The following is a 26525-nucleotide window of genomic DNA, read 5'->3' as shown; positions in this document are numbered from 1 at the left end:
AGCAGGACTGACCAAGCCTGAGCCACCTCAACAGAGTGCTGGACCCCAGATACAAGGAAAATCCATAAAAAGGTATCCAGGAACCGCAACAGTGCCATTTGCGAGAGTCGCGAGAAGCTGAAACCGCAAAGTGTCGCTGATCTGAAGTTTGCCCATTGCTGCCGCCGACCTTCAATTCGTAGTGCAGGCATCCCCAGAAGTCCTCCCTCTTGTCCCCACGACTGAGGCCCAGGAAAAGCAGGATCTGCAGACCTACACAGCGACAGAAGCCAGCTGGAACCACTTTCTTCAAACCAAAGGTTATTGTTGTAAAACTAAGGGGACTTACCTCTTGTTGTGTGGCCTTGCTAGTTCCCAAGTGAGACTTGTCTTGGTTGCCTTGGCAGGGTTGCTTGCAGCTTTGTCCCTCACAAGCTTCCCAGCTTGTGTCCCTACAGTGACCCCTACAGTGATTTCATTTTCTACAAAGACTTCTAAAACATTGTGCAAGACGTTTTACCTACCTGCAAGAAGTGCTTCAGCTCACCTAGACTTTTGTTCAACTAACATTGGCTGTCCTGGCTCCCTGAAAGACTTATCTCTGACTTTGTGCTTTAACTTTCCCCCAGGAAAGGGTTAATTTACTTTGCATTGGAGGATTCAAAAGGTACTTATCTGCTTAAGAATATTTGTTAACGATTGTTTTATTCCCTCATCTTTTTGTTTTGACACTAACCTCAGTATTGCTCTAAATGTCCACAGTGTCCTAGTTATTTAAGTCACCTCAGGGTGTAGGACATATCTGTGTGCCATCCCAAATGGTTATCTATTGATTTACTGAAACTGAGATTGTACATTTCTGAAGTATATTATTGTGTTACATATTTTACTCCCTTCTAAGGAAGTCTTATTCAACTGACTGTTTAATAAACAATTGTTTTATCAAGAAACCTTGAGTGTAGGTGTTTATTTGGATACTTGTCACTGTGAATCATTGTGTAATAACCCTACATCTCACATTGACCCCTCTTGAGATAAGCCTAGCTGCTCAGTCACTCTACCAACTTGTGTAGTACATGCTCATACCAAAGGTTGGGTTAACTATTGTCAAGAGGACATGGCTGGTGCAGTCTCCTACAGGGTACTGCATACAATCTTGCCTAACATCGGGCCTCTTCCAGCTTTCAACACAATACATAATATATCACAGTTCAGTTTTCTCAAGATGCAATTTGCGGTCTTTAATGGGCCTCTCAAGGTTCCCTTCCCCAAGCACAGGCCCCTTTCCAGCTTCAAACAAATTCAATAGCTCAGTTCAAGTTGTCAGGATGAACCTTGCATTTTCTATACAGTTCTTTGCAGAGATCATTCACTTATGGGTTGAAGTCAGAACCTTTCGAAAACGCCAGGGGATTGGTTCATCCTCAGTGCGTTCACTCTGACCTATGACCCCCCTGTGTATTTCTTTCTTCTCTTGGTCTTCTTCAGGCGCATTCCTGCACCCCTTTACTTTTTCTTTTCACTCTGTCCACACTTGCACCGCTGCCTTCCTTTTCTCATCAGGCCCCTGGCACCACTTCTTTACTCTTCTTGGGCTACCTTGCACCCCCTTTTCTGTTACGGGTCACTCTCACCCTTGTGCACACTTGCACTGTTGCTTTTCTTTACTTTCACTCACTTTCCGCTCTGATCTGTCACTTGCTCGCTTTCAGCTCCAATCTGCCTTTTGCTTTACTTTCTGCTCCGTTCTGTTAACTTTACACTTTCCGCTTTGCTGTTGCTTTCAGCTTTTGTATACTTTTCTTTCCTTTCAATTCTGTACCACTTTTACGGTTTGTGCCTTTCTCCCGCTCCGCTCTCATCCAAACGCATGCTCCTGAGTTGCTCTCACATTCTTCACGAAACTTACTGGGCAGTGTCGTGTTCAGAGGTGGTCCCTCCGGGATATGCAGGATTGAGGTCAGGGTCTCACCACCTGCCCCTCAGTCAGCCTTGGGCTAGGCACATGGCCCAAGGGAACTAGCAATGGCACGGACACCACCAGCAGGGTCCCAGCTGCCTCGCTCCGGCTCTCAAGAGAAACAGCTCCCCAGCCACGCTGCAGCCCTCTCAAGCACCAGACCAGTGTTGCAGCATGCCGTTCTCCTCCAGATCCCCCTTCCTGCAGCTCCCAGGTTCGTGGCTTCTCTGGTCCAGTATGCCACCTGAGCTCGCTCCTTCCATCTGCGCAAGACCACACCTTTCATAGTGAAAAAAACAGTCAAGTGTAATCAGGTGTGAATGGTCACTACTAAATGCCTGACCCAGCATGACTATTATTAGGACAACTTGTGTTCTTTCTAGGGTATGTCTCCCTTATTTTTCCCATGTTATTCCAATGGGCAATCTTTACTGATCTTCGTTGCCTCCTCCTCTCCTCAGTATTTGTTGGAAATGGGGAGGGTGAGATTGAAGATACCCCAAAAAGGCTGAGGGATAGTAGGTGGGAGTATTTTTGGGATTGGGGAATACCATGTCTCACCCTTGGGTATCCTCCTCCCAATTCCCTTGCGACTCTACCAAGGTGATCCTCCCTTCCTTGTCCGCACCCAGGGTCGGGATCCAAAAGCGGTATGCCCTTCCCTGGCCACCTGAACAGAAGATCCTGAGTTAGTGGGTGGGAGGATACAGTCAGGTTTCTCACACATGTATCACAGTTCCTTTATGGCCCTTGCCAATGCGTTTTCTCTCAATCTGCACAGTTCCTTTATATTGTGCGATTCCACAAAACTACATCAATTCATAACACTATTCAACCGTACTTGCTTTCATTCAGTTCAGTATTAAAAATTCTTGTTTTCATTTAGACCGGCATTTATTAACTTTCTTATAAGTCTTGCATGCTCGCCAGCTGCCCCGGTGTCCCCTTTCGTAGGCTAACTCACTGGTTGGTGCTTACGGCGTTCCAGTGAGGCTTCCTGCCTACAGGAGCTCGGTCTCTCTCGTGCATCGCCACACTCCTTCCCCACAGCAACTTTCTGTGGCTTCGCTCTCACTTCCGATGTGTCTCACACAGCTCGGGCCTCCCTCTGCAGCTTCTACTGGTCACGCTGATTCCTTCTCTGTATTCCGCCACCAGCATCCAGCTTCCTTTAGCCTCGCTTCCCGCTGCATACACTCTGCATCGTTCTGGAGTTCTCAAGCACTTAGTCTGGCAGGCTGTCTACCTGGAGAGGTCTGCTCTCATCCAGCAGTTCGGAGACCTGCTTCCGCAGCTGACTGCCGACCTGTTTCGCAGCGGACTACATTCTCACTGTTCTTACTGCTTTTAAACTTCCCGCCAGGTTGATTGGTCCAGAAAGGACTAGGCTGCGCATTGCCGACTTGGAAGTTCTGCATTGCTCTTGCTTGCCTCTTCCTCGTTCCAGTACATAACTAGTGTCTGCATGCGAGATAGTCGATAAAGAAAGCATGTATGACCCTAGTTTGTCTCTTCCTCATCCCAGTACTTGACTGGTGTTTACTGGGAGATGGATTACTGGAAAAATAGGGAAGGGACTGGAAATAGCCTGCAAAGGCCTGGGGGATGTCGGACTCCTTATAAAAGGTACATGGGGATAAAGTGTCTCACCTGAGGGTGACTCATCCCCACTCCCAAGTCTCCTCTACCCAGGTGATTCTCCCACGCATATCCACCACTAGGGTCAGGATCCGATATGGATGGCTTTTCCCTGGCCACCTGGGAGGGGATATGTTGGGAAAAGAAGTGAGGATGCCCTCAGAATCCTCACATGGGCCAAATTGAAGGATCACAGGTCAAATAAAAACGTTTCAGAAAACTCAAGTCATGCTTCCCGGTCTGAAAGAGAATAACTTAAAATATGCCAAACAAAAATATAACAGAAAGTAGGAACACAATAGATTATAGATTGCAGAAACAAAAGCAAAACCTACCCTCCACAAGTGGAAAATTCGCTTCATCTCCTTGTCAGTGGATTCCAGAAAAAGATACCGCCTCACTGGCCAGCCACTATCAATCGGTGAGAGATTAGGCATATTCTTCTTCATTGCCAGAAAGTACATTTGTATCTGTGTTTATAAAAGACATTTCATTAGGTTAATAATTAAAGCAACACAGAAGACACTGTGAAAGCCATTCTACATTCAAACGATGTCCACAACAAAGAAGGAAAAATATAATTGAAAACACTGTAATTTTCCTTTTTGTCAGCCCACTAACTCCCAAAGAAAAATCTGGTTTTCCAAGTCAATTGCTGGAGAACCTTTACATTTTAGGAAATAAGGCAACAAATGTGTTGGTGTTGTGACTGATTGCCATCTGCCAGGGAAAGCGTCACTGTTCAGCCTTGCTTTATAAAATGCTCAGTGCCTTAACACGTGGTGTTAACCGTTCAGTTATGAACCTTATGGACTGGTAGGTTCACCTAGGTAGAAACCACAAACACTGGAGGCTGAGACTCCTGAGAAAACGAAACACCCTCCGACTCCAGAAGGCCATATAGCAGATGTCTCATGCCAACAATCTAGAGACGTGACAAGAGTTTGAAGGCGCAGGATTTACGCAACTGGCTGTGCACACAGTGGTTAACTGCAGAGCATCAGGGCTCTGCCGATATTATTTTATTGAACCCTCTAGACCACTAGGGACATGTTAAGGGAACTGGGACCCCTACCAGCCTTAAGACATATCTTCAAGGGTACAGGGAACCAGCCCCCACCTTAGAACTGTGACACTTTTGCTTAGATCATATTGCATAATTTGTAGGCACACAACGGTGTGAGTACACGGCCAGTGATTGGCTAATTACAGGTATTTGACAGCACCGATGAGTGCTGTGTTCATTTAATTATTTTTTTAAAACAACGTTTAGGGTACAAATTGTTTTGAAACACCATCAAGAAGGTCTAACGCGGCAGCCTGTCACTTCGTTTTTGAAAGTGGAATAGGGAAAAGCATGAGGAACAGAAAAGAGGATACTTCTCTCTTGTTGATAGGTGTGCCCCTGTTTCTGCAGCTCACTTTAAAAGGTTCTGGGGCATAAGCTGAGAGTGAAATAGTTTACAAAATGTGCTGCAAAGATCAGTGCAGAGCTTTTACCCAATTATAAATCATTATATGGTAGTTAGGCACACCTCAAAAGAGCACACGTTCTTTGGGTCAAAATGTTTACAGAATGAGCTGGCTGGTGTGTGCTTGCGCACATGAAGTGCATTGTCATGCACACCAGCATACAATGCTTATTAAAAATGGGCTCTGTTGGCTGTGCCTCAGCAGCCACAAAATGGAGGCTAGACGTAAATCAACACGAACAGCTTGCCTCTAAAGGATGTAACAGTGGTATGTACAGAAACCGGTCTGGCCATTTTCGCACCCCTGTGCACAAGAGAAACTATGCCTCAGTTTTGCTTAGCTGCCTTTAAAAGTTCATTTGACACCAAAGGGAGAGATGTCTATTGGCACCTTTGACATCACTGCTAAACAATGACGTTTGGTATAGTGCCATTTATGGCAGATGGATTAAGTTGCATACTTGTAACTGCTGCTATTTAGCATTGGTATGTTTCATAGATTAACATGCTATTGAATATTCCATCAGGCTGTGAATCGTCAGTTATGATAAACAGTTTCAATGGAAATGCATGAAACTGCACTCACTTTAGTGTTCTATTAAACTAATTATTCCTCAGCAAATAGGCAGGGTCTCCAGTAAGGAAGGCATGGTATCAATGCAAGACAGGCACAAGTGGTCACAGTTCAAGGATGTTTATTGAACTTTATCAGGGGTGTCACTCAAGCTCAGCACGCTCTTGGGCTTTTTCCGCACAAGGTCACAAGTCCTTTCACCAGCATCAGAGCCTTTTTTGCCCAAGTCTCTTACGTTCACAGTCTCTGGATTCAGAGGCGTGATGTACCAGAAACAACTAAAAAAGTTTCCTTTCAAAATATTCAAGTCAGGCAATTCACTCTTCACCCTGGATCCCCCGCTACCGGACTCAAATCTTTTTTCGTACAATTAGCTTCCCTCAATCCGGTTCAGACCAACTTTAGTTCGCAGGCATCCCTCAGCCGGGTTCACACTTGCCACAGCAATATCTTCTCAGGTGATTTATGGTTCACCCAGGATCCCCCTCTTCCGGACTCAGATCCCCTTTTATACAATTAGTCCTCCTCAGTCACGCACAGACCAAATTCAGTTCACAGGCAATCGAAGACTTTCGAATATGCACAGGATTCAGCACCACTTTGATTTCACAGTTCAATAATTCTTACATGCTCAGTTGGATGCCAAACAGAGAACTTCGAGTGAGCACCCACGTGGCGTTGGACCACTCTGTATCTGGTAGCTATTTCGGTTTCATAAAGTTCAATTGCATACAAGTTCTCTTTCTTCATACAATGTTGTCACTTGTAACCTTGAGCGTAACACAGTCCGGTCTGCTATCAGTTTATCCAACTCACCGGCTGTGCTGAACTCACTGGCGATGCTTTGCTGTTGGAGTCAAGGACAGTACCCGAGTGGCAATCACTTCTCTGCACCTTGGATATCGATGCAGGAGGACACCAGTGTACTTTTGACACACACTGCACCGTTTGTCAGCTGCAATTCCTGGTCCTATGCTTCTTTTCCTTGAGGCCTCTTGAAAATCACTGTCCTACCCCGAAAAGGGCAAGGGCAGTTCCCTCCTTGTCGTCCAATAGCGATGGCCTTGTCCTGGCCACCTGGATGACAGATCCCCTGGGGCTAGCAGGAAGACACCTTGAGGTTTCTCACACTGCCTTAACTCCGCCACTCTAGGCCATCTTCAGTTTCTTGAAATGCATGGAATAGTGCAAAGATGAGCTTTGTGTAAATTGAGGGGGATCAAGCCCTTTGCTTGGGCACCAAACCGCAAACCTTATCCATTTTTTTTATTAATGCAGGATGTTCCTCTCACCCCGATAAAATCTATCTGCAATCTTGAGGCAGGTTGGTGTGACTAAACTCCAGGGGTGTAGGAGCCAGGCCTTGAGGTTGAGAGAAGCAGGTTGTGGTCAAGAACCTCTCCTACTTTCCAGGAGATCAGGCTGTTGACATACTGAAAAGCGATGGGTTCAGTCTTGGCGAGAACCAGAAGTTCTGAGAAGCAGTATTATCTCAGCCATGCTGGTGCCACAGGGATCAGTTTACAGAGCGGTTTGACTTATTGAAGGACTCCCAGGATGAGAGTTATTAGTGGAGAGGCTTAAAGGGAATTGCCTAGGGAATGTGAACATGTCCCCCCAGCCGGCTTGCTGAAGCAAATGTTTTTCACATGTAGCTGGCCTTTGTGGTGAACAGGTCTATGTCCGGTCTCCAACATGTTTGAAAGAGGATGTCTGCTTGGTTCTGTATAAGCTACTATTTGTGGCAGAAGCACAGTAACCCTCTGAGGGAGTCAGCCACTGAGTGTTTGACACCAGGTAGGTGAAAATAACCATTTTCCATAGTGTTTGTGCCTTGTTGGATAGGATCTGCGATCAGGCACTTACCTGCTTCCTAACATAGAACATTGTATTAATGATGTCTGAATTTTTGTATTGTTTTTCCGTGCAGCAGAGCATTGCGAAACAAATGTTTCGTCTGACCTTGTAGTCCCAATGTGGGGAGACTTGGTTCTGATGAGCATCCAAAAATTCCTGCAGGGGGTGCATATAGATCCTGCAGTTTTGGATCAATTGTATTTAGGACTAGAGCATACCAAAAGGGATATTAGTGCTCACACTGAGGCAACAGGTTTCTGAAGTAGTCTGAATTGTGGGTGAATTTTTACATACCCTGCTGTTAGATGGGGTTGCGGTTGAAGTTGCAGTAAGGAAGTTTGTTCCCAAACCACCATATGTAGCGATGGAGTTTTGGATGACTTCCCATAATCCACTTAGCGACCCAGTGATGTTGAGGAGTCCTTTGGGGCTGAAGCATGAACCAACCAATTCTCTAGATGTAGAACTGCATTCCTGCTCTTCTGATGATTTGAGCTGCAGCAGGTGCAAGCCATTTGGTCAAAATCCTTGGGGCAGACTTGAGAAGACTGTCAATGGAAGTAAAAAACATACGCAAAAATTGATTGTGCAGGCGGTGAATTGGGACGTGGAAAAAAGCATTTTCCATGACTTGGGATGAAAGGAAAACCACGTCGCAAAGTTGACCAAGGATCTTTTGGAGGGTAACCATCTAGAATGGTTGAGTGTGGTTAAACTTGTTGAGTAATCTCGGATGGGTTGCTATCATCCTGATTTTTTGGGGTACCAGAAAGTAGCAAGAGTAGACTCCCAGATTCCTTTGGAAACAAGGGACCTTCTCTGTGGCCTTTTTTGGCAGCAGTGCTCGTACTTCTTTTTGAAGTGCAGATAGATTTTTTTCTGACCTGCCTGTTGGGGGGCGGGGAGGTTAGGAGGTCTTTCAACAAATTCCAAGATGTGTCCCTATGCAAGTACAGAAAGCACCCATCCAATGTTGGGATAAGAGACAAAAGAGGCAACAGCCCTCATACAATGTAGAAATAAAGGGTAGTGGTAAGCACGAGTTATGCCTGCTTACTTGATTTGCCCTTGGTGGCGACGTACCTCGTTGTCTGTGGGCACGTCAGGTATGATTGTGACCAAGCTCTGTACCGATCACTGGCAATCTTCTAGAAGATTTGGAGAGCAGTAGTCCCTGCTAGGACAAGAGAAGTGCTGTTTGGAATGAACGGACTGGAAAGGACGGCGTTGCCGTAGCATACACAGCAATCTGGTTGTGGCCATGTCTGTCTTGATTGCCGTTAATTGTTGTCAAACATTTTCCACAAAAAAAGGTCCTTAGGCCCAAAGGTAGCAGCCCTCCACCAACCCTGCAGATGGACAACGGCACCAATGCCCACCTGTCAGAAACCCGTGTCTGTAATATCAATGACCTGTGGCAAACCAGAAGAGGACTTGGGCCAGAGTACATGGTTTCCAAGCAACTTTCTTTAAATTAAAAGAAAACACCCCATTAACCTTACTGCCTAAAGGGAAGAACCTTCCTATCAAAACTAAAGCAACATGCTTGTCAATAGTCAAAAGCAAAATAGTCCTTGGCCCAAACCTATACACTAAACTGGCCCTACCACTAAGAAAACATTTAAAAGAAAATTAGCTAGAGTGTTCTTCACTCACGGTTTCTCACTGTGATGTCTCTCTCAGGTGCTGTAGGAATTCTTCCTAGCTCTGGATCCACTGGTTATCTGTAATTTACAGTTCTTGAAAGTCTATCAAAGTTAAGGTTTCCCAAGTTCAACACCAAAAACTCTTACGTTCTTGCAAAAACAAACTGTCCACATTTTTGTAGGTGGATGGATTTTCCCTTGAACCATTTCCACCACTTGAATGGGTCTCTCCCCACTTGGTTCTGGTGTTGGGTGCCTTGCATCTGCTCTTCGCTTTATTAGGCCGCCTTTGGTTCCTCTATCCCAATGTCTCATGTAACACTGGTGTATTGGTAAGCCCTCTTTCTTTGTGGCTCTCTTTTTTTCTTATGGGTTCCTGCCACCCTTCTGGCGGTTGATACTACTTGGGTTTCTTAGGTTCATGTAAACCTGCTCCTTTTCTTGTGCTTGTGCTTTTTCTCTGGGCTCTTTAACCCTGATATGGGTTCAGGGCAAGCCTTCCTTCTTCCCTACTCACTCTTCATTCTATCCGTCTCCCTCTGACCTAGGAAAACCTGCGTACCTTCAGTGTTGCAGGGTTAGCTCCAGGGAGGATGAGTCTCTTCAGCAATGGTGGCCTTCACCACGGCTCTCCGCTCCTCCTGATTGGATACAAGTGGTCCTCGGCTTCTGCTCATGTCAGCGTTCTTTAGCTATTTTGCTCTTACGTTGAGAGCAGAGGATTCACTCTGTTCCTAGTTTTGGCATCAGTTTACAGGCACCGGGCCCACTAGGTCCTTGGGGTAGTCGCTCCTCCAGGTAAGCTTTGTTCTGTGCAGCTCTTGCTTCGAAGGCCTTGCACGTCTTTGTCATCACAGCCGGCTCCGCTGTTCAGCACAGCTCTCCCCCATACCCGACGACCCCACATCAGAGGCTTGCGTATGGCTTCTCTTTCTCCATTCAAGGGTTGTTGCCTCTTTATTCCTGCTCAGAGATTTCATAGGGGCATATTTTTCCCAGTCAGCTGCCCAGCCTATGGAGAGTTCAGCATTACCTTGAGCCAAACAGAGGTAAAGTCAGGGTTGTTTTGAGTCCAACCTATAGATTGCAGTGTCAGTCTCTCTTACTTCCATGTAGGCAGAAAACACTCTAGGTATAGGGAGTTCCATGGGAATGGGAGACTTTGCCCCCTGGAGGGGAGTCACTCCCAGGGAGGGCCCACTTTCCCAAACCCAAAGGGGGTGGCTCCCTCACCCAGGGAAGAAGAAATTAATTATCAAGATTTGTCACAGACCACAGAGATAGTGTGGTCAGAAGTGAATTCTCCTTCACCAAGTAGTACAAAGGTCTCCAACTTCCTATCCTTAGGAAGTCGAAGCTAGGATGGCTAGTGAATTTGCTGCTTTAATGGTGGTCGCAGCCGTGGAGCTCACTTGCTTGCCAGAAACCATTGAGCTATATGCCTTCGTTGTCGGGAGGGACGGCACAGGTTGAAGGATTAGCAGATGTCTTGTGGCCACCAAGGCCACAGAGTCTGGGCTTGGTTGTGTCTGTAAACATTTCAGGGCACAGTCAGGTGCCCTGTATTGCTTCACAAAACAATCCTTCTTTGTTGGGCCAGAGAAAGGATTCATGGTCACCAGGACATCCTCCCAAATGTCATCCAACATGAGCATTGTTTTCCGTGACCTTTTACACCGCTGTTATAGGAAACCTTTGGTTTTCTGTAGGCAGGAGATCACACATTTTTGTAGGGGTGAATCCTTTCAAGGGTGTTCTTCAGGTTACCCATCGGCCAGCACCAAGTCATCACATGTATCTGTAGTTGAAGAGTGTGTGGGGGTGGGGGGCTATATCTTGACATGTGTCATCCAATGAGATTGGAATCTGAGGAGACTCGGTGCACAGCTGGCTGTTCTTCATCTGGAGGCAGTCTGATTTGATGCCGTAGGAGCTGTAGGTTCTGGAATAGATTTATTTATTTCATTTGTAAAGTGCACAGAAAACCCAGAGGCATTGAGGCACTTTTACAGTTACAAGTCCTACAATTGTGATGTTGCTGTCACACAAAGGGCAGGGGTGGCACAATTACATACATGGAAGGCATTATCATACATGCAAGAGGTACAATGTGGTGGTGATACAGAATGGCGTTTGAGACGCAGGCAGGTGCGCAGGTTGTGGGTTAGGAGAATAGCTGAGTTTTGAGAGCATTGAAAGCACAGGATCAGGTCTTGGAGGGATGGTAGACCCCCATCTTAATGTTCGGACACCAAAGTTTGCAAGGTGCTTAGAAGACCATGGATGAACAATGTGTTGTGGAGTCAGAGTTGAGGGACCAGGTTGTTCCATGGGTCATGGCCTGGCCTTCAACGTTATCGAAGGGGGATGCAATGTGCCCCTGGTAATTAGTCAATGGAGAAGATGCCTAGTGGGCCTTCAGTTTCAAATGGTGTGCTCCAGGATATCTTCTGGAAAAACATGAAAAGCTCTGACAAAGGAGGAGCCTATGGCTGCAGTGTGAAAATGGTCCGTTTTGGTCTTCTGCGTCACCACAGTAGTTATTATTAAGGTATTTATTGAGCTGTATATAGATTGTTGTTCTGAGGTCCCTTGTAGGCGGACAAGTTGACGGCGGGTGCAAGGAAAAAGTCAACAACAAAGTAGTGGTTGATGAATGGTAATCCACGAGATAGTCAATGGGATCATCCCTGAAGCTGTGATTGAAGTCATTGTTGACAAAGTCGTTGACAGGGTACACAGTAGGATTCTGTGTCACCGCCATCTACCATGATGTTGATGGCGCTTGGATGTGCTTTGTGGATAAAGACGTCAGATAAGACTTACTTGTTCAAGAAACCGTAGACTTGGAGGACAGGCCCGTAGTGGTTGACAGGGTTGTAGACAAATCTTTCTTCAGTTCATGTGGTTTTGAGGTGGAAGAGGCAGTGTGCCAGGGGTCAAAGGCTTTATTAAGACTCTTCAGAGATCAGGTGGGGTCATTCCTCTATACCCTTTTTCCTCTGGCGCCCTTTTCATGGGATGTTAAAGTCTTAGAAGATGTGGCTTTGTCTGGGGGCCTGTTAGGATGAAGTGTAGCTGAGCGCCTCACTGAAGCAGAGCCTCAGGCTTCTTGAATTTACATTGTAACTGCTTATTATCACAGAGGATTCCCAGACTGATGGCCAGGGAATATTCAACATCATTTGAACCTATGATGCTGGAAAACCAATGAACACTCACACAAAGGTGAGCACCAAATCTTTATCCCAACCCCATGCTTCGTTAATAAAGAAATAACAGAAGTGGATACTGTTTTTGAAGAATTGTTGCAACAGAACAGGAACCACTCTGATCCAGGAATGGGAGACCTACATGGGTACAATCCAGAGCTGCCACTAAAGACAACAGTAGCAGATGAGAGCCCCAATCCCTAACCCGTGCCAACTTATACATGTGCAGTGCTATTTTTTCTCACACCATGTCTCTGGAGCAAAATGCTTGCCAGACTCTACCCACCCAAACCCCAGAGTCAGCAGGACACAGATGAAAAAGGGTGAACATCAGCAAGGAACCAGAAGCTCTCCCATCCCCAACACTACCCTGGAACCAGTCTGAACTACACCTGGCAAACACCCGCCCATCCCGCAGAATTAATACATTTCAGTCGGAGACTGTATTACCCCCCCCTTTCCTTGCAGGCCAATTTTTCCAAAGTCAATTTTCTCGCAAAATGCGAGAGAGGGCGCCTGCATTGGAGCACCTCTGCAACAGCAGGGCATGGAACACTCTGCAACAGTAGCAGCAACTCATCCCAATCACTGGCAGAGTTTGTAGACCACCAGGGCATCACCAAGGGAACACAGACACCTGAGAAGAGTTTACCTTGGTGGAAATGCGAACTTTCGCATTCAGCTCCCTAGGCCAGCATACCCATTTCACGAAGGGCCCATGTGGGAAAGGTGGGTATGGGTTAACATGCCATTTGTGAACTTTGCTACTTCTGACATCTCCCGGGTAGGGAACAGCGGGCCAAATTGTCCAGAACATGTGATCCAATGGAGATGGAGAGGGAGAGGGGAATAAGGTTGGCGTGGGATTGGGGGTCGGGGGAGACCATAAAAAGGACAGGAAGCTATGGGTAGTTCAGGTGAGGTCAGAGGAGGAGAAAGTGGCAGACAAGAAGGAGGAAGGAGCAGTGGAGTGTGGAAGAGATTTCTTGAGAAGATGCTTTATTAGTTAGTGAGTGCGAGACGAAATGACTTCTGCTCTGCAGGAGTATAAGGACAAGTAGTGGCTAAACCACTTACTCAGTGCCCACACTTCATCAAACCTTTCATGGTTATGTGGGCAGGGGGAAGGCTATACTCTCAGAAGGGTTGTGAATGTGATGCAGAAGCAGGCTTGGACTGGCTTATAGGGCAATAGGACCATGGCCAAACAAAAAATGCAAAATGCTTGTGTGGGGCAGTTTTTTGGGTCAAAGTGGGGCACGTTTTTGGCCAATGTGGCCCAGATTGATGAGCCATTTCACTATGTGGCTAATAGTTGTGACCACTGTTGCTGAATAAATATTCTTTAAAATGTACAATTTGATCAAACCCCCCCCCAAATCCCCTTGGGTACTATTCAAACAGCGTCACAAAAGGAGTGAATTCCCATTTGCAACTGTGGGCCACCTTTTTCGTTGGTGCCGAGACAATTCTATGTCCCAGGCGGACCGTGTGCAGAGGCAACACAAACCGCAAAGTACAACAGTTCAAAATAAAAGGAATATCCAAACAAGGTTCCAAAAAATTATATATACTTTAATTAAACACACCAATATACAAATAACTATAACAAAGCTATAAAACCTCACCCCTGTAAAGATTACACAGAATATGCAATAGACAGAAAGACACAGCACTATAGACGGTGAAACAAGGGTGAAAAGTCAATAAGCAACCACAATAAGTTTAAAAGAATATGTCTTTCAGTGGACAACTGTGCAAAATGTACCTAACCTGTCTCCAGGGCTCAATGGTGGACCGTGGTGGGAGGGAATGGGTCCATGGTAACTTTCTGCTGTTCTTCGGTGGCTCAATAGCGTTGAACCAGGCTTGGTGCTGCACTACAGTGCAAGTCGAAACAGGTCCAGGTTTGTCGACCGTGCTGGACAAGCTGCTAGTTGGTTCAAATCAGGAGCTCAGTGTAGTTTCAGTGCTGCATTCGGGTCGTGCAGTTTGAATGGCTCACCACGGTCTTATTGTGAGTAGTCCGTTCAAGGCGTTGGTTGTCTCTGGTTCGGGTCGCAATGTGATGCAATGCTCCAGTGATTCAAGATGAGGTTTGTCCGTTCGGTGTTGTGACTTTGGTGATCTGCTGCAAGGTTCGAAGAGGTAGCGGTTTGAGGTTGTGTTGCAGCAGCGAGCAGGTTTTCTGAGCCAAACAGGTGACATGCACGATGAGGAGGCAAGCCAGTTTGAGAGGCGCAAAGCAGCAGTAGTTCAAAGTTCCAAAGAATGTCAAAATCAGCAGCCGTACGACCCCCCCCCGGTTTGAGTGTGGTGAACACGGTTCAAAGGAGATTCAACCAGTTTGATGCGGCTGAGCAGCTTTTGCTGATTTCGTCCTCCAGATGCTGAGAGAGACACTCCAGGGGCTCTAGGACAGGCTGAGTCTGGGCAGGTTCTGATCTGCCAGCCTAGAGAGGTTTTGGTGCAGAATGACAGATCCTTGCTGCGAGACACCTGATGGTGTCTCACTCACTAGTCCCTGGGTATCTGTCATCCAGGTGGCCAGGACACGGCCATTGCTATTGTATCCAGTTCCTGGGGGTAGACCAGTGCGGGAGGATCACCTGGATGGGGGTCTTCAGGGAGTGGGACACCGAAGGGCAAGACATGGTATCCCCTTCCTTATAACACCCTTTCCCCATCCTACTAGGTAGGATATCTAGAGACTCAGCCCCCCACCCCCTTTTCCGACCCAAACACTTTTTCACAGGCAGTTCATCGTGAGCAACAATGGACTAACACTAGAGCCGTATACCTGACATGGCCCAACACAAGGGTCAGGCAGAGTCAGGCAATTACTGATAATTATACACACCTGACTTTTCCAAGGAAGAACACCGCTACTTTCACAAACCCGCGAGGATAAGAAACAAGACCGAGGATTGAAGCTGCAGAAAGGTGCATTGTGTGTGGAAAGTACCCGGGACTCTCCCGCATTGATAGCCAAGGTGGCGAGGAGGGATTGCCACCGTGGTATTGTACCTGGCTCCTACATGAAAGCCATTCCAATAAAATCAGCACAGGCGGTGACTTAGGGGTGTCACGGTATTGGTTTTATGGCGGTATCATAACCTTCTTGCCAAACAACGGTATATCATGGTTATCACGGTATAGCAGGTAGCGTTAACTAATCTTAACAAATATTTTCTTAACGGTCATAAATGTCAGCATTTTGAAACTGGTCTCTGCACATTTTTAGCTGTTCCTGCAGAAATCTAAGGCAGCTGCAGATTTGGTCTCTCATGGCGCTCACTCGTTGATCGCCTTGAATGAAAGAGTGACTAGTGGAAGTGTTCAAATGCACAATTCGAGCAATGAGCTTGCTGCTCAGTCACAGGTCATCGCTTTGAAAATCGGCCTCGACTTGGATTATTTTGGAACCACGTGGCATGGGCATCATGACCCCTCACTGCGATCAGTCATAAAAGTTTGCTTTGATAACTCTTTATCCCATTAAAGGGAGAAAAGTCACTCATGTGAGGTATGAAAGCCCCCGTTGTGTTTCTTCTGTCAAAATGTCCTAGCCAACACACACTCACCGAAAGGTTGCATATTGATCAAATAACTATAGCTTGTTTACCATCTGCCTGGCCCGGTCTGATAGCACAGCGAGTAGAGCGCTCGCTTTGACAACTGTGCAGAGCCTGCTGACGCAGGATCCGAATCCCGACAGAGCCAAACTTAGCCTTTCATCCTTCCGAGGTCGATAAACGAGCACCACACACCGTGGGTAATAAGCAGCGCTCAGATACCCGAGGGTTCGTATCGCTATATAAATGCTAAATTATTATTATTATTATAAAAGGTCTGATGCTGGAGTCACCACTGACCATGTAATCCTAATAGGACAGCGTTCAGTGGGCGATTTTGATTTCTTTCTTGATTCTTGCAATACATGCTAATTTACCTTCTTAAAGATAGTGGCACAAAAACATTTAGAAAACGACAAAGTTAAAATACATATCGGCACAAATATGGCCTAGACCACCACATCCCCACAGCCCCATCATTGCCATTTTCCCCAGGTCTGAGCATATTAGAACCCTTGTCATGTGAGTTGAGATGGAGGAATGCTTTCATGGGTGGTGTCACACATCGAGGATAGACCTGAGAAATAGATCACCCCTATTGCTCTGGATACTTCAAATTGAATGTAGAATCTGTCCTGCCTGCTTGAGTCCAGTGCCATATGCAGAAGGCAGGTGAAGGATCAAGCGAAGCTACAACTCTAGTGCCAATGTGTAAATTTCCACGAAGGACAGCGGGGGCAGAGGGGCAGTTTATATACTAGCACAAAGCACTGATAGGCCCAGTGCTCATACAGTCTACAGAGCTAATGTTTTTTGTGGACATGCATCAGAAGGGCATCCAGTTCATTCCCCTTTGAATTCTGGGATGTATAGTTCCCCATCTTTCAAATTGGTGAGAACACTACAAATTGGCTGATCTTTAACCCGACTCTACTGATCACAGAGAAAGAGCAGTCACAGCATCAAAGCTGCATTTACTAATGTGGCCTCCTTTTCCCTATGCTCTTGTCTGCCAAATGCCACATCCCACAGTACAAGATCCAGAATGCACAGCACTTGCTTACTGCAGCCTTTCCAAATCAGATTGATAAGCTCACTTAATAGCTGCAGGCCGTAAAACGGTATACCGGTATAAACATGACGGTTATTATAGTTCAATTAAGCTGTTCACGGTATCCATAACAGTATACCATTATACCGTTACATCCCTAGTGGTGAGGCAGGGAGACAGATAGCAGACCGGACTGTGTTAGAATTATGGTTGCAAGCGGAAACATTGCATGAAGAAATCTGCAAAGAACTGAGTGCAAGGCGTATGTGATGAGTGACGCGAGTATAATGGAATATCCAAGGAATGATTGAACTGTTGGAACCGAGGTAGATGCCATAGAAAGAGTGGTCCGGCACCATGTTGGAGCTCATTCGAAAGAGACTGTTATGCATCCAACTGAGAGCGTAAAATTGTGTACTGTACAATCGAAGTGATCCTGTAACGGGTTAAATCCTGTACACATTTGAAAATCTTCGATTGCTAAATACGAACTGTAATTTGTCCGAGCCCGGCTGAGGGAGGCTAATTGTGGAAAGGGGATCTGAGCCCGACTAAGGGAGATCGGGGGTGAACCGGGAGTCACTCAAGAAGGAACTGACAGAAGGGGATCCGAGCGTGACTGAGGGGGATCCCAGGTGAAGAGTAAATCACCCTATGTGTATATTTGAGAAGGAACTTTTAGTTTGTTTGATTCATCAAGACCTCTGAAGCAAGAGACTTTTTGGATAACTTGAGAGACTTGGGCGTAGACGGCCCTGTTGCATGTGATAGAACTGTGTCCTTGTGAAGAAGCAGCCCAGGAGTGTGCTGTGCTCGAGTGACCTGCTTGGTCCCATACTGAAAACGTTGGTAAGGGATGCCAATGGCCTCCACAGCCTGACTTATCATTTTGTGAACACTTTCCTTTGTCATGAACATTTCCCCACATTATTGTAAACTTAGCGGTAAGGATTGGCAAGCTTTTTTTTTTTTTAGTATAGGCCCTTTTATGTTTGACAAACACTAGGACTAGATTATTATTTTGATGGCCGTAGCTTGCTCCCATCTTAGATTTACATCTAGATATGAGTTTATCATCCCCTTGATAAAAGTTTAATAAACACCCTTGAACTGCGATCACTTGTGTCAGTCTTACTTTGATACCATGCCTTCCTTACATTGCCCTCAGCAACAGTCACCCCAAGGTGCCCTGGGAGCGCGTGGGGAGCTGAGCTTGCTTCTGCCGTGGGCTATTGCTTCTTTATTTCAAAGGCTAGATATAAAAGGCCACAGACTTCAGGTTTCCCGGTGTTAGAGGAGTTTTCCTAAAGTCCACTGTGAGGTAAGATTTATAAAACTATCCCAATGGTTTTTAGATACTCAATGTGTATCAGTCTGTAGTACTCATGGAACCTAGGTAGAGTGGCATAGCAGTCAGGCGTATCATAAGAGGAAGAAGTGAGCTGTAGGTAAGTACACTGAACCCAGTTTGTAATGCAATACAAAGAAACACTTCTAAATGTATATTAAAATATAGATTATATTCACAATAGATAGGTCTTTATATAATTATTACATTGAAACAAAACACATACGATTACTTTTAGATACTTTTCAAAGGCCACTGCTTAGTTTGTAGTTGCTCGTGGTTACAATTGTTACAGCAAAGAGAGAAGGAATACTGTAATTACATTTAGTTAGCAAAACCACACAAGGTAAGGTATTTTAGGAAGGAAAACCGTTGGTTAGTCAAATCCTAGCAGTGTTTAATGTTCTAGAGGCAATTTCTTCACACAGCAAGTCTTTTAAAGTCCAATGAGCAACCCTAGCTAAAGGCAGTTTCGGAGAGGTCTCAAAGTCTTCTAGTCTCCAAGTTGCAGGAAGATTAACCCAACATTGGAGACCCTGCTAAAGGTACACTAGCAGCAACATGGGTAAGAGGGGGTACCGTGAACACCTCTACGTGCACGCCAACGCTCTGGAGTGGCTTCTTGGATTAAGATTAGCAATACCTTTTCTCCCCACAGTACCTTAGGTTAGAATAAATGTTCGTGGCTGGATTCTCCTCCATGTCGCAGCGCTGGACCTGCCCTCCAGATTCTTTAGTCTGATGATGAAGGGCAAGACAATGGACGAGATCTCTCAGCAGCAGTCTTGAGGATGGAACTCTGGCACAGATATCTTCAGTTTATCGGGTCAGTCCGCGGTTTGGGCACCTTTTCTGTTGCACCAACGAAGTAAACGATTCGCCCGGCCAATCTTCTTCGATTCTTGGAGTGCAGCACTCTGATCAGGTGACTTGCTGGATTAGATTGTGCCTCTGGAGGTTTACCTGGAGCTCAGCAAAGACCTGGATGGATTTGGCCTTTCAGGGATGATGCACTTCAATTGGGTCAGAGGTCTCCTGGTATTCGGGTTCCGAAGCTCTGGAAAGTCACAGGGTCCCGGGAGATGGCTTTGATTGTAGTTAGTCTATGAAAAGGTTATTCCCAGCAGTCAAAGGGAAGGAGTCATCCTTTTCAGGACAGTAGCGGTTGCTTCATGGCGTTGCAAAGGGTCTGCAGGCGTGTCTGGTCATCTTCGGTTAATTCAGTTTCCAGTGGTCGACGTGCCTTTCACCTCAGGAACCTCACCTTTTATTCTGTTTCAGCACTCGCTCCTCTGCAATCTCTCACAGCAGTTTACAGAAAGGGGTGGGTGGCTGTCCAAACAAGACAGCCAGACTCCCAGTGGGAGCTGGTTCAATTAAGGCACTCAGCAGACAAATGGCAGGGGAGTGTATAGCCCCTCCTCCACTTCCTGCCTGCCCAGACATTGGAGATTAGGCGGGGACACCCAAGGGTTCCTGCCAATGGCAAAACACACACACACACACAAGAAATGAGGAAAAAAGAAAAGGAGCCACCAAGTTAGTACTTAGGTGAACCTATTGTGCACAACCGAGACTGAACACAATCTGTGGTAAATAAATAACACAATAGTTGGTAGAACACGTCCACTGCCACCAGCCACAATTAGAAGGTTGTCTATGTGACTAAAAGGTCCTGCCGGGTCCAGACCCCATGGACACTGAGGCTGCCCAGAGTGGCCCCCCAGCCTTCGAGCGAGGAGTCTGTCATCATCGTGACATTTGGAGCCGGCCGCCGGAAGGGCTTGCCCGTCCGTAGGTTGCCGTCCCTGGACCACCATGTGAGGTCCAAGTTGAGAGAAGGAGGAACGCTGACCGGCTCTGCTTGGGAGCCCCGCTCCTGATTCAAAGATGCTGTGAAGTGCAGCTGTAATTTCCTCATCCTAAATCTCGTCGGGTGAGGAGGCGAGCAGTGGCCCTCTTGATAGCCGTGATCTTGTCCTCCGAGGTGAAAACTCTCTCGGAGCTCGTGCCCCATATGAGGCCCAGAAAGGTCAGTCTCTGCAAAGGCAGCAGTTGAGACTTCCTGAGGTTGAGCGAAAATCCCAGGTTGTGGAGCGTGTTCATAAGGGAGGAGGAAGTGTGGTGCACTGCCTCCGGTGATTGGGCCCTGATGAGCCAGTCGTCCACGTACAGGTAGAAATGGTGGCCCTGGGCCCTGAGTGGGTCTGCCACTGCATTCATGAGTCTGGTAAACACTCTGGGGGCAGAGTTGAGGCCGAAGGGTAGCACCTTGTATTGGAAATGGCAGCCCATGATCCTGAACCGCAGGAATGAATGATGTGGCTACCAAATAGGGACGTGTAGATACGCGTCCTTCAGGTCGAGGGAGCACATCCAGTCTCCACAGCAGAATGTTGCCGCAATGAGTGCTGGCGTAACCATCTTGAATTTTTGAAGAGGGAGGGAGACGTTGAGGGTGGAAAGGTCCAAAACTCCTATCAGGCCTGCCTGGTTCTTATTCTGTATGGCGAAAATCCTGGAATAGAAACCCAATCCTCGCTGGGAGGCTTGGACTTCTTCCACTGCCTGGTTCTCGACAAGCGACAGAATCTCCACCAACAGAGTTGCTTTCCCAATCTGTGAGGGGAGGAGAGGAAGGGCTCGGTAGGCGGTACCCAGTGGATACTACAGAGAGGATCCAGGGGTCTGAAATACTGACACCAGAACTGTGCGTGAAGGGCAAGCCTGCCCTCCACCGGAGACACATGGACCCAAAGGGGCACGTCATGCCTTCTTTCTCTCTGAGGCTGCTGAGGAGGAGGAGGGGGACTGGAAAAAGCCCTTACTCCCCCCCTAACCCTCCTTTTGCTGTTTGCGCTCGGCGAATGGTCAAGCTGCCTGGACCTCCGCTCTTGCAAGCCGCAGAACCCTCCAAACATCCGCCCCTTGTCTGAGAGTTGATGTGACTGGGTGTACGCCTTGTGCGTGGCCTTCGTAATTGTTAGGCAAGATTGTATGCAGTACCCTTTGGGTGCACTATAATAACCATGACCTCCTGCCAATAGGGACCCAACCTTTGGTATAAGTATGAACTACACAGGTTGGTAGTGTGGTCGAGCAGCCAGGCTTATCTCAAGAGGGGTCAATGTGAGCAGTAAGGTTGTGAGATAGAGTTTCACAATACAGTTATCCAAATAAACACTTACAACTCAGGTTTTTTGATAAAACAATTAATTTATTTCAGTCAGTTATATAAGCCTTTTTCAGAAAGGGATCAAAACATGCAACACGTAAATACTTCAAAACACTCAATTTCTCTAAATCAGAGGACATACATTGTGGATGGCACACAGACACTTCCTACACCCTCAGGTGACTTAAATAGCTAGGACACTGGACATTGATTTATCACTGGTACATTTAGAGCAATACTGAGTTAGGTGAAAAAGATGGAATAGAAGAATAAAACAAAGGTTAAAAAATAACTCAAACAGGCAAGTACTTTTAAACACCTTCCAAAGCACAAAGTGAGAGGTAAAGAGGAGTCTCTCAGGGAGCCGGGACAGCCAATGTTAATTGCACAATGTCAAGGGGAGATGAAGATCTTCTTTGCAGGTAGGTAAAAGGTCTTGCGCAATGTTTGTAGAATATAGAACACTTGAAGGGCCAAAAGCTGGGAGACTTGTGAAGGGCAAAGCTTTAGCAACTCTGCAGGGTAACCAAGACAGGTCTCAACTGAAAGCAAGTAAGGCTACACAACAAGAGGTAAGTTCTCTTAGACTTTACAGTACCTCTTGTTAGAAGAAATGGTTCCAGCTGGCTTCTGTTCCTGTGCAGCTCTGCAGATCCTGCTGTTCCTGGGCCTCGGTCGTGGGAACAAGAGGGAGGACGTCTGGGGACTCCTGCTCAGCAATGGGACAGTCAGCGGCAGCAATCGGCAAACCTCAATTCAGCGGTCCTTTGGTGTTTCAGCTTCTCGCGTCTGACAGTAAATAGCAACACTGCGGTTCTCGGATACCACTTTAGACTTTCCTCACATCTGGGGTACAGCACTCTTGAGGTGGCTCAGGCTTGGTCGGTCCTGCATCAGGGAAGCCCTGAGGATCTTCCTAGCCCTCTGGTCCGACTTAAAAGCAGCGCACACAATCTGGTGTTCCTCTTCCTGGCTCTTCGGTTCCAGCAACAACTGCAGTGGAAATGCAACCAGCTTCGGGAGGATGTCCAGACGGGCTCTTACTTTGGAGCTTGTTGGTCCCACCAACTGAAAGGAAGAAGTTGTCCTTGCAGGGCTTCTCTAGTCGAGGCGAAATCTGAGCTTCAGCACAGCAGCATGGCTTCACTGGGCATCTCTTCCAAGTTCTTCTTCGGATTCCTTCGTCCAGTGGGCGACTCTACCTTCCAAGCCAAAAAGCCTAGCCTTTTATGCAGGTTTCTCCCATTCATTCCAGCTTAGCTGTCAATCACACAGCAGGGTGGCTGTCCTTGCTGGACATCCAGCCGCCCAATCACCTTTAGGTGCATTCCTGTAACCAAGGGGATTAAGCACAGGGAGTTTCGGGCACCTCCCTCACTTCTTGCCCCTGCCTGACATACTGGTGCCAGAGGCGGGCTTCACCCGTGAATCCCGCCAAAGACTAAATGAACAAAGAGACCAAACCTGGTTTGTCACGCAGAGTAAACCTCAAGAAGGACCTTCCCAACAGAAAATGGCAAAAAAAGAAGACTGGGCCATTTTGACAAAATGGGCACTCATGGGCGCCTTACCGTGGCTGCGAACGCAGTCTGCGGTAAAAACACACAATGGTAGTAAAAAGTAAACCACTGCCACCAGCCATTAACTGTAGAAAGGGTAACATAAAAAAATGTTACATGAGAACCTAGACAAAGGGGATACTAAGTAACCCCTCCAGCACCCTATGGTTAAATAGTGTGTGTTGGGTCTAGAAAGTTACAAACTGTGTGTAAAGTCAATTTCACTTCACTGCTCTTGGAAACAGTAGTTTAAACAAGAGAAGGTATTTAAACCTTTGTTAAATCCAAGAGACTTCCCTGTGCCACTGCACTGAAGGTGCTGTGCGACAATGTACAGATGATGCCTATGGAGTTTGTCCTCCTCAGGTTTTGTTTCTGTGATGTCCTCCCACTCTCCTCCATCCTTCACGTCTATTTGTATTAGTCTATTAATGATGAGGAATCAGTGGGACAAAGCAAAATATTAGAACAAATGACTTACCTCTTGGTAATGTACTCTAACGTCCCATCCCTTTTCCTCCATACTGCATGGGCGTCCCTTCCTAGGAATGGGAGACTGAACTTGTTCACCAGAAAAAACCTTCCCCTTTAAATTTAGAGGTGCGTGGGGGCACGCCCTGGGAGGATGCGCTAGCCTGACTCCGCCCACTGGCGCCACACCCCAGTCCCCTTTTCTACTTTGACGGCAAAGGGCCGATTTTACCAGCGCTCCGGGGTTTGGCTTCGGCTATGTAATGCCACGTGCTCTTCCCCGGATACTTTCTTCAGTCTTTTTGTCTTCTTTTGTCAATAAGATACTCGGTCCTCTGCCACCACGCCCCTCCCCGATGCGTGTCAACTTCAGCGGGCTTCAGCAAGTGTCCGGCCTGCTGAAGCCCCCATACTGGACTCACCCAGCATTTCTGTCCAAGTTGCCGTCTGCTTTCCACTTGAACGAGGAAATAGTCCTTCTTACATTCTTTGCCGAGCCTAAGGTTAAAGCACAGAGTGCTGCACTGCCTGGATGTCAGGTGTGCCCTGAAATTCTACTTGGATAGGACGAAGGGCTTCAGCAGGTCGGAAGCCCCGTTTGTCACCTTCGGAGGGTCGAGACCAGGCCATCAGGCCTCCAAGGACTCCATATCCCGCTAGATGGTCTCGGCTATAAAAGCTGGCATAACCACCTTGAATTTTTGTAGGGGTAAGGAGAGGTTGAGGGCGGAAAGGTCCAGCACAACTCTCACGCCCACCTTCTTCAGAATGGCGAAAATCCTGGAGTAAAAGCCCAAGCTCGCTGAGAGGCTGGGACTTCCTCCACTGCCTGGCTCTCTACGAGCGATTGGATCTCCGCCAGAAGAGTTGCTGTCCCAACTTGAGGGAGTGGAGGGGAGGAGAGTCTGGTATGGGTAGGCGGTACCCCATGAATACTATGGAGAGGATCCAGGGGTCCGTGAAACTCTGGCACCAGAAATTTGCATGGAGAGCAAGCCTGCCCCCCCCCACTGGAGACACGTAGATCCGAAGGAGTGTGTCATGCCTTCTTTCCCTCTGAGGCTGTTGCGGAGGAGGGTGACTGGAAAAAGCCCTTACTCCCCCCCCCCCACACTTTGTTGCTTGCGCCGGTTCTGAGACTGCGAGCGGTCCGGCTGACTGGATCACCGTTCCTGTTATGTTATGTTATTTTATTGATAAGGGGCCAAAGCCCACAGGCATCCAGGTGCCATGAAGAGAAAGGATAGCCCTAACTAATAGCAGATGGTTAGGTAGAGTTATGAGAACAAAAAGGTCTTTAATTGTTTCCGGAAGACCAGAAGATTAGCTGTATTATGCAAAGAAGCAGGCAGAGCATTCCAATCCTGTGCGGCCCGTACATGAAAGGCACGTCCATTTCCACGGGCTCTTTTAACTCTGTCCACTTGTAGGGAGCAGGCCTTAGCTTATCGAAGAGATCTACTCTGAGTATATAATCTCAGCCTGTTAAGATAAATAGGTGCATCACCGTAAACACACTTGTGACAGATAGTCAGCAGCTTGAATTGTACTGTGGCCGAGACTGGTAGCCAGTGGAGAGTCGTCCTGGCTGCTGAAGTAGGCTCTGAGCGCTTCAAATGGAAGACAATGCGTACCGCTGCGTTTTGAATTTTTGAAGTCTTTGAAGGTCTGCCTTCTTGGCTCCTCCCAGGAGGGCATTACAGTGATCTACTTTCAAGTGATAGTACTTTTTACAATTACATTACATTAACATGGGCGTTGTCTACATTTGCCTCAAGGTAAGTACCCAGGGTCTTAACCTTGTGTACAACTGGGATCTGCCATCCGTCAACCAGGGGTCCAGCTTCTCTCTGGCTTGTTTGAGGACATATAACATTAGCTCCATCTTTGTGGCGTTAAGGCAGTGCCAATTAGTCATCATCTAATATGCGTTCCTGGATGTCTGGGTTGAATTTTGTTACCCGGAGCCAGGCTGTCTTTCTCTGGCTGTGCCATCTGTATCGCCACAGACATGAGGTGTCAATATGGGCCACAGTGGACATGCGGTGGACATGAGGTCATGCGCCACCAGCTTGGCCTCAGCCAGTCCCACCTTAAAACGTTACTGAGGCTTGGAGTATAGTGATGCCGCAGCGATCACCGAGGAGTGTGGCTGAGGATGGGCCGATGTCAAGAGTGTATCCCCCTCCATCTGCCTGTACTCGGCGTCCAGGCGTTGATTGACCACTGGCTGGACCGAGTGGGGCTTGAGCCAACACTTCTTGACCAGGTAGACTACATCGGTTTGCAGTGAAATCCCAGTTTGGCAGAAGGGCGTCACGTGAGGACTTCAGCCAGAACCCCTTCTGCCGGCTGCTCAACCTCGGGTTGGGGTAGGCCCAGGTACTCCGCCAGCCTGCAAGACGTTTGTGGTAGGCCCTGGCTGAGCATGGCATATCCGGATCCTTCTCCTCATCCTGTGGAGGTGGAGGAGTAGCTGGAGCCGGAACCTGGGGTACAGTGACCAGGGACGGAGGCTGAGGAGGAAGCAGAGACTGGTACGGACCCCCCTGAGGAATCATCTGGGGAGCCAGAGGCAGCAGCTGCAACCATGGCCTCCGGCGGAGGAGCTTGTGGTGCCGGTAGGATCGTAGGGAGGACATCCCTGATTGCATCCTTTAGGATAACCCCCCTCAGAGGTGACTTCATGAGCCAGAGGAACCTCTCGAAGAACTCCTCTTCACTGGCCAGAGAGGTGGTATGGGGTACTGACGGGGTAGCCGGGAGCTGCTGGAGCCGCTGCATACCCTGCCCGTATGGACGCAGTGGGAAACTGCCCTGCTCATAAGAAGGATAGGCTGTAGACCACGTACCTGTTTATGGCAGGTCCCACCTTGACACTCGTTCTTCGCCAAATTCCTGGAATGGTGCCGGACGGGTGCCTTTGTCTGGCGCGGCGGCCATCTTGTCGAGCTGCCTGCCACGTGCCTACGATTTGTTGCTCGGCTCGCTGGGCCCAGCCTTCTCCA

General features: G+C 47.5%; 1 protein-coding gene across 4 annotated transcripts in view; it reads right to left on the bottom strand.

The window, feature by feature from the left end:
- MYO1B (myosin IB) overlaps nucleotides 1-26525 on the bottom strand; it is a 1142119-nt gene that overhangs the window by 120251 nt on the left and 995343 nt on the right. For all 4 annotated transcript variants that reach the window (XM_069615684.1, XM_069615681.1, XM_069615682.1 and 1 more), the window contains one exon: nucleotides 3913-4047. In XM_069615684.1, the coding sequence (XP_069471785.1) occupies nucleotides 3913-4047 (135 nt within the window). The remainder of the gene's footprint in view (nucleotides 1-3912; nucleotides 4048-26525) is intronic.

This window comes from Ambystoma mexicanum, chromosome 9, assembly GCF_040938575.1.
Source record: "Ambystoma mexicanum isolate Mex_15411 chromosome 9, UKY_AmexF1_1, whole genome shotgun sequence".
Taxonomy (NCBI): Eukaryota; Metazoa; Chordata; class Amphibia; order Caudata; family Ambystomatidae; genus Ambystoma; species Ambystoma mexicanum.
The sequence above is the reverse complement of the archived record's forward strand: the minus strand, read 5'-3'. Positions and strand labels throughout refer to the sequence as shown.